This window comes from Salmo salar, chromosome ssa09 (genome assembly GCF_905237065.1).
Source record: "Salmo salar chromosome ssa09, Ssal_v3.1, whole genome shotgun sequence".
NCBI classification, from domain to species: domain Eukaryota; kingdom Metazoa; phylum Chordata; class Actinopteri; order Salmoniformes; family Salmonidae; genus Salmo; species Salmo salar.
The window spans coordinates 7,917,375-7,931,705 of NC_059450.1; the positions used below are offsets into that span (position 1 = coordinate 7,917,375).

Consider the following 14,331-nt stretch of genomic DNA (forward strand, 5'->3'; position numbering starts at 1 on the left):
GGCATTCAATAAAAAACTACAAACAAAAAAATCCCACTTCCTGGACGGATTTTTCTCAGGTTTGTCTGCCATATCAGTTCTGTTATACTCAGTTTTGGAAACTTTTGTGTTTTCTATCCAAATCTACCAATTATATGCATATCCTAGCTTCTGGGCCTGAGTAGCAGGCAGTTTACTTTGGGCACGCTTTTCATCCGGAGGTGAAAATAGCCATGACATCATTTTCTGGAATTTTCCAAGCTATTTAAAGGCACAGTCAACTTACAGTATGTAAACTTCTGACCGACTGGAATTGTGATACAGTGAATTATAAGTGAAATAATCTGTCTGTAAACAATTGTTGGAAAAATTACTTGTGTCAGGCACAAAGGAGATGTCCTAACAGACTTTCCAAAACTATAGTTTGTTAACCTGTTAGGGCTAGGGGGCAGCATTTGCACGTCTTGATAAAAAAATGTATCCGATTTAATCTGGTTACTAATCCTACCCAGTAACTAGAATATGCATATACTTATTATATATGGATAGAAAACACTAAAGTTTCTAAAACTGTTTGAATGGTGTCTGTGAGTATAACAGAACTCATTTGGCAGGCAAAACCCTGAGACATTTTCTGACAGGAAGTGGATACCTGATGTGTTGTATTACCTTTAAACCTATCCCATTGAAAAACACAGGGGTTTAGGAATATTTTGGCACTTCCTATTGCTTCCACTAGATGTCACCAGCCTTTACAAAGTGTTTTGAGTCTTCTGGAGGGAGATCTGACCGAACAAGAGCCATGGAACGATGATGTCCCATTAGACACCTGGCGCGCGAGTTCATGTTGGGTACCCTCGTTCCAATACGTTATAAAAGAGTATGCATTCGTCCACCTTGAATATTATTCATGTTCTGGTTAAAAAAGGCCCTAATGATTTATGCTATACAACGTTTGACATGTTTGAACGAACGTAAATATATTTTTTCCCCTCGTTCATGACGAGAAGTCCGGCTGGCTTAGATCATGTGCTAACAAGACGGAGATTTTTGGACATAAATGATGAGCTTTTTTTCTGAACAAAACTACATTCGTTATGGACCTGTGATACCTGGAAGTGACATCTGATGAAGAGAATCAAAGGTAATGGATTATTTACATAGTATTTTCGATTTTAGATCTCCCCAACATGACGTCTAGTCTGTATCGCAACGCGTATTTTTCTGGGCGCAGTGCTCAGATTATTTTAAAGTGTGATTTCCCAGTAAGGTTATTTTTAAATCTGGCAAGTTGATTGCGTTCAAGAGATGTAAATCTATAATTCTTTAAATGACAATATAATATTTTACCAATGTTTTCTAATTTTAATTATTTAATTTGTGACGCTGACTTGACTGCCGGTTATTGGAGGGAAACGATTTCCTCAACATCAATGCCATAGTAAAACGCTGTTTTTGGATATAAATATGAACTTGATAGAACTAAAAATGCATGCATTGTCTAACATAATGTCCTAGGAGTGTCATCTGATGGAGATTGTAAAAGGTTAGTGCATCATTTTAGCTGGTTTTATGGTTTTGGTGACCCTGTCTTTGAATTGACAAAACATTACACACAACTCTTGTAAATGTACTGTCCTAACATACTCTAAATTTATGCTTTCGCCGTAAAACCTTTTTGAAATCGTAAAACGTGGTTAGATTAAGGAGATGTTTATCTTTCAAAGGGTGTAAAATAGTTGTATGTTTGCAAAATTTGAATTTTGACATTTATTTGGATTCAAATTTGCCGCTCTTGAAATGCACCTGCTGTTGATGGAGTGCACCACGGGTGGCACGCTAGCGTCCCACCTAGCCCCAAGAGGTTAACAAGAAATTTGTGGAGTGGTTGAAGAGAGTTAATGACTCCAACCTAAGTGTATGTAAACTTCCGACTTCAACTGTCTGTACGTACGTTGCGGGCGTTAATCTGACCAACCTATCCAAAAGAAGACCTACAGTGCTGTCGAACAAAGAAAACATGTGGGTGTGTTAACAAAGGGTCCGAGAGAGCCATTTACCCCTCTCCGAAAGGGGGCCACCAAGCACTTTGAGGTGCTAAATTGAGACGCTGGTGCGCTTCGAAATATCAGAATGGGCTTTATTCAAAAACCGACGATCAAGTCGTGGAGAGGCCTTCAACACGGCTAAATAGAGGGCCATTTCAAAGTGCGCACAATTGGCCCCAGTATTAGACTGGCGAGGCTGAGTGGGGAAATGGAATAGGTCAATTCAAAATGTAAGTCTTCAGCCCTCGCACAAAACCCCCGCACGCCTACCTTTTTGAGAGAAGGGAGAGTGGAATATGTCAGAGTAAAATGCAAGGCTCTCCATTCTGACACGCTCTCCCCATTACCTGGCTTCTTTTGAGACGTTTTCCGACAGCACTGCGCAGCATGGAGGGCTCTTAAAAGCTTTGGGTCACACCACCATGGCAGCTTACTGTCGTGTGTGCTTACATGTAGACAGATCTGAGCTCACCATTTCCTCTGTGGCTATGAATTGAGGTTCACAATTCGATTCAAACAAAGACTAGGCTAACCTCAAACCTCACAAAGCAGACGCAATACAGCCTCAGTAGGAATATGAAACACTATAGCTTCAAATCATGTTATGACAAAAGCAGCAGCAGTCTTTAAGCTCTCAGAGAACCATCTCTCCGAGCTCTATCATGACAACACATTTCAGAATCAAAACACCACCGCCAAATCTCCAAGGCATTTAGGTCATGGTACAAGGAAGAGGGAAAAATCTAGCTTCCAGCTTTGCTTCCCTGACTAAAAAGCTTAAATTAGGCAGTGTGTGTTAATGCTGTGTCATCAGTTCCCCCCCAACACACGTGTTACGTGTTCCCTGGTGCTCCTCCGATCACTGCTCATTTGTGAACTAGGCATGGTAATTGAGGTGTCTAATTGCTACCCATGCATTGTGAGGCGCGGCGGGAGGTCCACCTGACACTTACTAATATGCGGCTCGGCGCGTGCCGTGCCAAGCCAGAGTCGAGTGGCATGCCGCCGCTTGCCCGCCTCCTCTGCCGAGAGAGACGTTGCCATGACTTTACCACACAATCATTTCTCTCTCAAACAAACACAGCGGGAAAATTAAGTTCAATATTCCTCTCGTGCTCTTCAATTCCACGAGAAGGAGGGCATACTTTAAACAGGCAGAAGATTGAGAAAATTATTTCACAATGGGCTGTTTTTACTTGTGGCCTATTTTGCAGGCAGCGTGGAGGTGAGGAGTTTGTGGAGAAAGACAGGAGCCGTCTGTTGAACCGCCACAACCTCCTCCGAACACCCTGTGGAACTGCACCTGCCACTTTCTGAGCACTGGTCATTTTGAGGAGCGTGTGTGTGACTGCGGCAAAGAGGAGATGGTGAGTAAGTGAAGACTACAGAGAGACAGCCAGAGAGAGCTCCAGTACCGTAGGGATTCACAGTCACACCCCAGGAAGGGCGGAAGCGAGGAAGGCTGGGAGCAGTGCGGAGTGCCACTCTCCCACTGTGGCTTGCTGTGAACAAGGTCACAGTGTCCTCAAGAGGAAAAAGTGACAGCATGACAAACGGGGGAAGAAGAGTGGTGGGACAGAGGGGGCAGGGCATGTTGGGAAGGCCATTAGAAGAGCGGCGAAATTCTGTTTACTGACATCTTAAACGGCTGAGAGGGAACTGCCAAGTAATCGAGTTGGCCAAAATATTAATGTTAACGGGGACGAAAAACAATTACTTGCTTGTGTGGCGCCCAGAACCTCAAGCTTAGCGGGGCTAAGCTTGAACTCAATAAATCCTCGACCAAGGTTATACTCCAACACTGAAAACGCCACATGGAAAAAAGGCAACAGAAATAGCTGACCATATGTCCAGTGTAATTTGACCTGCCCCTTCTTGTTTGTTGTATTGGAAGAGGAAAGTTCCACAGCCCTCGACAGGGGTAGCTCACGTGGTCAGCTGGTGCTAGATTTAATCTGGGCAAGTCTACAATTACTATTTATATCAACACGGTGCCAGAATGCACATTTCACAGCTAAGCGACTGTCTCAAACCAGCTGTCCCTCTCTCGCCCAGTCCCCAAGGGCTCCTCGATGGCACCTCTTAGCCATGGGGTGATGCACTTCAGTCGCAAATGCCACCGGGACAAAAGGGACTTGGAAACAGAGGGCAAGACAGAACAAAGTAAGGCTAGCTATGGCTGGAACAAAGGAGTTGGGTTGTTCCACGAAATGGGATATTACATTTTAAGTACAAATTGTGCACCAATATTGAATTTTAAAAGCCTGTTAAATAAAATGAAGTGACATTTAATATAGACCACATGGAGAATTCTATAAACCTGTTATTTTATATGAATAAAGGCTTAGTATGTTCCAATATTCTGCATTGATGTCCCTCTCACTTCTGGGAAGATTTTCCCCCATTTAATTCCAACATTTCTTCAAGTTTCACCATCATTTAGTGTTGTGCTGTATACTGAAACATCTTTACTTATTCCGATACTCGAGCATGAAAAACTGCTCGGTACTAGAATGTGTGTCTCAAGGATCAAGTCTCAGCCTAGCCGATGTCTCCCTTTATAGCACGAGTGCTCCGTGCTGGCTTCACTTAGCCTGCACAGGGAGCCTGGGTCTGGGCTGCATCATGTTGACTCCCCATTCATGCTGAACGTGTTAAAACACTAATAATGCGACATGGCATGTAGAATCTGCACGCCAAACAAAATATCCATACAGGCTAGAACACTTTACAATGCAAGAAGATACCAGTAGCTTCCAGATTTGTACGCCATCTTTCCTTGCTCGCTTACAGCTGAAGCTTGATTCAATTCACTACCCTAGAACTGTGTTAGAAACACAAAATTTGCCCATTTGTCAACAAAACAGTATTCGTTTAAAAATCAGTCTCACGTCTCTCCCAAATATCTCTTGCCTCAGCGAACTTTGCTCGTGAACTACATCCTTACTGGTTAAAGAGACAGCGCGCACTTATACAATACAAGCACGAACCTGTACTGATCAATGTTGATCAGTTCAATAAAATACGTCCCACATGGAAGGGGAAACCTAGCCCCATGAAATCTGCCAAAACAAGCTCAGTAACTCAATGCACTCGTATTGAATATGCATTCAACTGTATAGTGAATAGGCCTAGGCTGTCTTGATTTGCCCAGTTTATCAGAGATTTACCCTTCAAATTCACGATTACCATTATGTTATACAGTTCGATTGCTTACACCAAAGTCACATTATAAAATCAATCGATGCAGTCGTGCATGGCAGTCTCTGAAAAATGTTGACTTATTGAATTACATTGAACTCAAGACGCCCTACGATTCAACAGAGCAGTAGCGGAGTTGGTCTGGATCAAGTGTCATTGTGTTTTATACACGTCCTCACTATGATGTTGTAATAATACTGTGAAAATGATAATGCCCTTTTAGTGTAAGCTGTTTGAAAAGGCCACCTGAAATTTCTGCCTGTTTTGGTGCGATGGAGTTCCGGCCTGCCTGCAGACAAATTAGTTAGACGAATAAGAAAGCGGTCCAAATCTGCCAGTAACAGCTAGTTTTCCGCTCAGTCCACTCCCAGACAGTACAAGCAAAATTCTTGCTTGAGAAATTGCTCTTTGCTAAGAAGCCATTTTTGTTAAAATAAATAAATAAAAATATTAAGGTACTTAAATTGTTACCAAAAAACGATTTGATTAAGATAACAGCTGCATTGGACCTTTAACAATAAATAAATTGTGAAGCTCGCACACAAGCTTCAATTCCCTTGTCACAAGGGGATTTATGGCTGACTTAAGAAATCGTCAATCCTGTTAGTTACACGTGTTACTTTATTTGGCACCTTAACCTGTTAGGGCTAGGGGGCAGTATTGACACGGCCGGATAAAAAACGTACCCGATTTAATATGGTTACTACTCCTGCCCAGTAACTAGAATATGCATATAATTATTGGCTTTGGATAGAAAACACCCTAAAGTTTCTAAAACTGTTTGAATGGTGTCTGAGTATAACAGAACTCATATGGCAGGCCAAAACCTGAGAAGATTTCAAGCAGGAAGTGGCCTGTCTGACAAGTTGTTGTTCATCTTGGCTCTTTTTATTGAAGACTGAGGATCTTTGCTATAACGTGACACTTCCTACGGCTCCCATAGGCTCTCAGAGCCCGGGAAAAAGCTGAATGATATCGAGGCAGGCTCTGGCTGAAACACATTATCGCGTTTGGCAAGTGGCCGATCAGAGTACTATGGGCTTAGGCGCGTGCCCGAGTCGACCCCATGCTTTATTTTCTTTCGTCTGTTTACATAAACGCAGATTCCCGGTCGGAATATTATCGCTTTTTTATGAGAAAAATGGCATAAAAATTGATTTTAAACAGCGGTTGACATGCTTCGAAGTACGGTAATGGAATATTTCGAATTTTTTTGTCACGAATTGTCCCATGCTCGTCACCCTTATTTACCCTTTCGGATTGTGTCTTGAACGCACGAACAAAACGCCGCTATTTGGATATAACAATGGATTATTTGGGACCAAACCAACATTTGTTATTGAAGTAGAAGTCCTAGGAGTGCATTCTGACGAAGAACACCAAAGGTAATAACATTTTTCTTATAGTAAATCTGACTTAAGTGAGTGCTAAACTTGCTGGGTGTCTAAATAGCTAGCCCTGTGATGCCGGGCTATCTACTGAGAATATTGCAAAATGTGCTTTCACCGAAAAGCTATTTTAAAAATCGGACATAGAGTGCATAGAGGAGTTCTGTATCTATAATTCTTAAAATAATTGTTATGCTTTTTGTGAACGTTTATCGTGAGTAATTTAGTTAATTGTTAGCAAATTCCCCAGAAGTTTGCGGGGGGGTATGCTAGTTCTGAACGTCACATGCTAATGTAAAAAGCTGTTTTTTGATATAAATATGAACAAAACAAGCATGTATTGTATAACATAATGTCCTAGGTGTGTCATCTGATGAAGATCAAAGGTTAGTGCTGCATTTAGCTGTCTTCTAGGTTTTTGTGACATTATATGCTAGCTTGAAAAATGAGTGTCTGATTATTTCTGGCTGGGTACTCTGCTGACATAATCTAATGTTTTGCTTTCGCTGTAAAGCCTTTTTGAAATCGGACAGTGTGGTTAGATAAAGGAGAGTCTTGTCTTTAAAATGCTGTGAAATAGTCCTATGTTTGAAATATAAGTTTTGTATTTGAGGAATTTGTCATTCGCGCCACGCCCATCATTGGATATTGGAGCAAGTGTTCCGCTAGCGGAACGTCTAGATGTAAGAGGTTAAATGAATGCCTATCGAATATCCAGTGTCTATGGGGTCAGATTGCACTTCCTAAGGCTTCCACTACATGTCAACAGTCTTTAGAAGTTGTTTCAGGCTTCTATTGTGAAAGGGGAGCGAATAAGAGCACTCTAAGTAGATGGCCCAGGTGAAAGCCTTTGGTTTAGTCACGCGTGGCCGTGAGCACAAGCTCCGTTCCCTTTCCTTTCTAATGAAAACAGTATTGTCCGGTTGAAACATTGAATATGATAAAAACTTCCTAAGGATTGATTAGAAGCATTGTTTGACATGTTTCTACGAACCCAAATGGAACTTTGACTGTGCCCGCGCTTTGTGCATTTGGATTACTGGACTAAACACGATCAAAAAGGAGGTATTTGGACAAAGATGAACTTTATCGAACATTTGTCTAACATGGAGACCTGGGAGTGCCATCAGATGAAGATCAAAGGTAAGTGATTAATTTTAATGCTATTTCTGACTTTTGTGACACCTCTCCTTGGTTGGAAAATGGCTGTATGGTTTTTGTGGCTAGGCGCTGACCTAACGTAATCGCATGGTGTGCTTTCACCGTAAAGCCTTTTTGAAAATCAGACACAGCGGCTGGATTAACAAGAACTGTATCTTTAATCGTATGTATTACACTTGTATCTTATATCAATGTTTATGAGGAGTATTTCTGTAATTTGATGTGGCTCTGCATTGTCACCAGATGTTTAAGACAATGCATTTCTGAACATAACGCCAATTTCAAATGAGGTTTTTGGACATAAAGATTAACTTTATCGAACAAAACAAACATTTATTGTCTAACATGGAGTCCTGGGAGTGCCATCCGGTGAAGATCAAAGGTTAGTGATTAAATGTAATGCTATTTCTGCATTTGTGACACCTCTCCTTCTTTGGAAAATGGCTGTATGGTTTTTTTTGTGGCTAGGCGCTGACCTAACATAATCGCATGGTGTGCTTTCTCTGTAAAGCCTTTTTGAAATCGGACACTGTGGTTGGATTAACGAGAAGCATCTTTAAAATGGTGTATAATACTTGTATGTTTGAGGAATTTAAATTATGAGAATTCTGTTTGAATTTGGCGCCCTGCAATTTCACTGGCTGTAGGCCAGGTGTTCCACTAGCGGAACCCCCTTCGCAGAAAGGTTAAGGAGCCCTCTTAAATACCTGTCAAAAGGGGAACTAAGTTGAAGCGCTTATAAATTATATCACAGTCCCAACTGCTTTTGCCATGTCCAAGCGCTTCTGAATTCCACCTCCATCTTTTCCAAGACGACATTTCTCTACAGTTCCTAAAGCACTAGAAGGAACTGTAGTCTAAAAGCTCTCATACAAGCTTCATAAAGCATGAGCAAGCGTTGGTCAAGCTGTATCTGGGAAGAGTCACCTCAGTCTGAAAAATCCAAGTGTGCTTGCAGTGCCAAATCATATCAATTGCCAATCCAGGCGTTGAAATTCTGGGCATTGCACTGACGATTTTCCCAACTTGGAACCCAACTTGGAATTGCAACACCTCCTACAGAAAGACCATTGCAGTGAGCCGCATCTGAAGGCATGGTTAGAGGCAACTACAAACTAGGCCCTGATTTTTTTATTTTAAAAACGACAAAGTTTTCAGAACCACCTTCAAAAAAGGCACAGTACTTCAGGAGTTGGGTTGTGATCATAGTAGCGTAAACACATTGTCTCCAGTACGTAAGATCTTTTTCCCCTGTGTTTGCAGAGGTCCCCCGTGATTTAGGCCTTGTTTGATCAGAGGACAGAGCGTCACCTGAGGGACAAGTTATTATCCTCTGCCTCCCTTGTCTGCACTGCCACATCAAGGCTCAGAGACATGGTGAGGTGGGGGGGGCAGGGTGGTGACTTAAGACGGCTGACAGACGTGCGTCATTATTGTGAGTGGGCGATAAACGTTGCATTGCCTTTTTAAAAGATTTGGGCTGTCAAGTGCACAATTACCCAATCTGTACAATTTCTAACATCAGAGGCCTGTGGGGGTGGACAGAACAGAGCGGAAGTCAATATGCATGGAGCTCAGAATTTTGGCTAATTGGTGCACACGTCTAAGTGACTTCAGTGGTATTTATGTGGTCTTGTAGTAGTTGTCATTTGAACAACTTTAAATAGGATGTTGACCTACGTGCATATGCATCCACCAGAACCGGAGTTTCTTGAATAAGCCCCAGCGAAAACCTGCCACCTCAAATAGCCCAGCCCCAGTGGCATCCCTGGGGCTCTCGTCCCCTGCAGCCATGGCTCAATTTCTCTCACATTAACTCACACACCACCCCCCCGGCTCTGACACATACTGCCCCCCCCCCGGCTCTGACACATACTGCCCCCCCCCTGCCTCCTCCCCATTGCTCCAGCCACTGGCGGGCTGGGCCTGCCCCTGGAGGGAGCTGCAAACTGAATTATTGAGAGCTGAAAAACGGCAGAGGTAATGGCTCCTGAATAAACAGACTGCATTATCCCCTGCTGCCTCTGTTTCCAGGGAAGTTTGGGAGAACACAGGGCCGTTCAGGGAGTGGAAACTATAGCTGGCTGACAGAGGGAAGGCATCCTTGGTTATGAGGGAGGAATGCTCTCCCGTGTGGCACTGATAGTGGAAGTGCTAGGGGTGACAAGAGGTGGAGAGGGTTTAATTAATTAATGTGAACACTTATTTTCAGGTAAGCTGATTGAAAATACATTCTTATAGTTACACCCATGCCTCCCATACCTACTATCCCATTCTCACCCGTGTGAGCTCCAGTCAAATTTTTCCCTCAGAAATTGTCCATTTCTGGAACAGAAATAAAAATCAAACTTACGAGGCATAATCTATATTAATATTTTGTTACTCCTTCATTTTATATTACACTCTTAAAAGCATCACCCTTGTCTTTTCCAGAAACATATTTATTAGAGGCAGTTAAAACTGCTGGTCCGTTTATCGGCCTGTAATTGCAGCGAGCATCAGACAGGTCTCAGGGCCATAGAAAGACAAATGAAGGGAGATAAGCTACCATGGGTCATCAAACCTTTACTTTTATAATCTTATCAGATGTGCTGCGAGGAGCAGTCATCTAAATGAGGTGTGCGTTGGCATTTGTGTGTAAAACCTCTAATGCACAAATCGAATTCTGAAAAAAGATCAGAATTAGCACAGAAAAAAAACTAACCAGCGCTGTGATAATGAACAGACGCCAAGGGAGATTAAAATAAATGGAAAACAAGCCAAGAATGAGGGTGGTGTTAAAGAAAGATACAAGTTATCCACCCCTAGAGCTGTAAACTGGAGCTTCTAGGAGTGAGGCTCCGGTGGGAATCCTTGTGCATTCTCCCATTGTTGCTTTCTGCTGCTGCCCCTCTTCTAGCGAAGCAGCAGAGCCTCCAGGCAGGCGGGGGTCCATCGTGGAGGGGATAAAGTACACTTCTCCCGCCTTACTTATGCAAATGCATGTAATGTAGCACTGCTGCCTAACAAATTAACTACACTGAGGCGGCAGATGGAGAGGGGGGGGAAGGAACCGAACCAGCCAAAAGAACACATCTGGCTACAAAATACAAAAATCTAGCTACAAAAGAATTGTCAATGTTTTGAAAGGTGTCGTAGAAATGGTTGACATTTGCTTTCAAAATATCTCGGAAATGTCTCGGACTATATCTATAAGGAGTCAGCAAAGTCAAGAATTCCACATAAAACTAAGTAGTAACAGTGATAGATCAGTCTAACGTTGTGTTTGACCCTTCCTTTAGTTGGGTTGTCGCCATATATCCAGGATTTATGGCAGATCAACTATATTCAGCCAAGGGCCAAATTCTCAAGTGGATGATCAGGGGGCAGAAACAATTACAAATAATTTGTAGAATACAAATTGACAGCAAGAAACGCAAAACAGATTTGACAAAAATAATTTTAAACCTTGCTTACATTTGTTTACGATCACCTCTTATGCGCGGGAATACTTTGGAACAGACTTCCACAATGGAGCCGATTTGCTGGTGTTTTTACAGTCTTATGTCCAACAAATTAAAAAGTATGATTTTGTTTGTCAGAAAACTTGTGGCAGGTGGGTAAATAAAATCAGTTGGGTAACCCTGGTTTTTGAGAAGAGGACACGTGACGTTGGTGCCCTTTCAGAAATCCAAACAGCTCCGAACCACACCGTGGCCAAGCCCAGAATAGACCCAGCACTTTGCCCGGGCCTACCCATGTCACTTTAGAGGGCACTTTCCATTGAGAAGCCTTTCCATAACCTAGAGTCAAGTATCTTTCACGCTTTATGTAGGCTGTATCGTTAGCTTGTGGGCTATAGCCCAAAATTACTGGGGGGCGCATGGCTAACCACCTCATGCGTTGAGTAACTAATCAAAATGGCTGTTTTACAACAAGCCGGTTAGAAGTGAGTCTTAAATCCAAGTCTCTGTTTTTGCAAAAAGTTAAAGTTAAGTAGGGAAAAGGAGGGTGGGGGGAGCAAATAAACCAATGAGCTCACCTTCTTTCTGTCTCTCATGGAGCTCTTTCCTCGCACCATGATTTTGCATCCAGTTTCTGCTTCCAGCTGCTTGGCGGTGAGTCCGCGAGGCCCCAGGATTCTGCCCACAAAGTTATACTGCAGAGAGGGGGAAGAAAAACGTTACAGGTACAAAGAGTATTTCGCATTTAGACTGCAGTGTAGATAATCACTTGCGCACTATGAATCATTTGTCATGTGACAGCCTACTAATCTGAAGTCATGTGATTACTTAGGACTCACAGGCTGCAGATCAAAAATGTTTTACCCCCTCAGCCCTTGCTCTATCCCCTTTCCCTTGGTGGAATCCCTGTCGAAAACAGATGCAGTTTTATTGCCCTCTTAAGTGGAGGTCCAATTCACCAACGTTGCCCCCTCAGCCCTCAATTTAGCTCAAGGGAGCTAGTGAACAACTTGTCACTTGCGGGGCAGATATGACCCACAATTCAATGCAAACTGTAGTGACATGTCAAACTCGCAATCATGAAGTGTCAAATGTAATCAACAAGGCTGCATTTTCAGCATGTCAGAAAAGTATGAAGCTAGCTTCCTAAACAAACAAAATCTACAGATTTTAGCATCGGCAAATTGGCTTGGTCTCGTAGTGAGGAGCCTATACAACATTGCAATTCTGAAATGTATTGGAATAAATTACCAAACTATCTAGCTACCTGACAGGAGTTTTAGCTAGATATTTTAGCTTACTAGGTACATTAATAGCTTTTGGTTGGTTGTTTTTAAGCTCAGATTCAAGATTTCCACCAAGGACGTCGCCTCTCCGATCATCACTCTCCCTCACTTGGGCAAGGATATGACGATGTAAAATGTCATTCAAGGGCTGAGGGTTTAGGGCCAAGGGTTGTCTACTTTGAGTTTGAAATGCAGACATAGAATTGTTCAAACCCTCATTTAATAAGCTTCAGTCAACCTCTATTGCTCTGCTCTTCCATAGCGCTCAACATGTGATATCGGTTCATTGCTACCACGACAGCAGATTACAGACAACAAGTAACCAGTGTGACCTTTAAGGGCCTCTTCTTTTTCCTGGCCTAATATAAAAACAGAATAAATTCAAGAGCACAGGTACAAGTCGCACGTTCCCGACGGTGCACCCTGCTGCCTTGCAAATATTACGGAACCACACTGGGCTCACCAGAAAGCAGGCTGAAAATGAATTATTTGAGGGGAAAATAGAAATGAAACTACTTTCAGGGAATTATGGTGGGGGGGGGGTGTGAGGAGGTGAAGGCTCTGCTCGACAATTTTCTTATCGAGGCCCTTTCACTCGTGAGTGGCTTTGCGGCTTTGTACCAAAGGGAACGTATTTACAGACGTAATCCTCTCCACTTGAAACTGGTTTCCACTAGGATAAAGGAACAATGTCCAAAATAATCCACAACAATTTTTTGCCTAAATAAAAACAGAAGAATGGGTAGAGAAGGGAAGACAGTTGAAAAGGTAAACAAACTGGGCATGTTTACCACATGCAGTGCTAAGCTGAGAACGTGACGGGAATGAGATCCATAACTATTCAGAGAGGCATTTATGCACTCATACAAAATTCCTAGACCTGCTCAATGTTCATATGGCACAGCACTAAGTTATGGTTGGCACAATTTTATTAGGTATGAAATCCATGCTTACTGATTCCTCAACAAAATTGAAATGAAGTCTACAAGGCCAGCATTGTGTACATCTGAGACAACATATCATTCTAGGAGTTGCCTACTAACAAAGGCCTAACCTTTCCAGACCCTTTGCTTCCCTGTGGATTACGTTACTGTGGAGCTGGCGTAGACAAGCAGGCAGGCTAGGCCAACGTCTGTTTGGCAAACTCTAGTCACTAGACTGGTGTGGGGGTGGTGATGGCAGGGCGCACCTGTCCTCCTGCCCCCTCTAGTCACCCAGTAGAGAATATAGCGATAAACTCTGGCTGTGTTCCGATCACCCTGCCACCTTAGGCAGCGGAGGAGCGAACTGTCGGTCTGCATCACACGGGAAGCAGAAGGCGACAAGAGGACTGGCTCCCAGGCACAGCCTCTACCCACGGTCGGCCACCAATGGCCTTCCGCCATCAGTCTAGCATCAGAAGCACATGCTCATAGACTGAGGCGACAGGAGCAAGGTCCCTGGGTGAAGCATAACCTTTAAAGCTAGCTAGTGCGCCCAAGCTTACTCTGTCATAAGATAAGAAAATAGCTAGAGCTAATGTCTTTGACAGTGCACACTGCATGATAATTCACACCGTCTGTCAGCATGGCTATGGATATTTAAGGTCAGACAAGCTCAATGTTTCTCAAACCCCAGCCAGTGACAAATAATGCTTGCGTGGTATACTATAAATTACTGGCCAATTACTGTGCTCTGTTTATTTGAAGACATAGCCAGAGAAACCCACACTAGCAGCTCTAATCCCCATCTGAGGCGAGTCGGTTATGAAAGGAGTTCCTATACTGATAGAGAAATATCCTTTCACCATGGATCTCTCTGCAACTGCTCTCAAGATAGAAGTGAA

General features: G+C 42.9%; 1 protein-coding gene across 5 annotated transcripts in view; it reads right to left on the reverse strand.

The window, feature by feature from the left end:
- Nucleotides 1-14,331, reverse strand: part of LOC106610670 (protein quaking-A) — a 93,684-nt gene that overhangs the window by 41,721 nt on the left and 37,632 nt on the right. For all 5 annotated transcript variants that reach the window (XM_014210118.2, XM_014210115.2, XM_014210116.2 and 2 more), the window contains exon 3: nt 11,799-11,915. In XM_014210118.2, the coding sequence (XP_014065593.1) occupies nt 11,799-11,915 (117 nt within the window). The remainder of the gene's footprint in view (nt 1-11,798; nt 11,916-14,331) is intronic.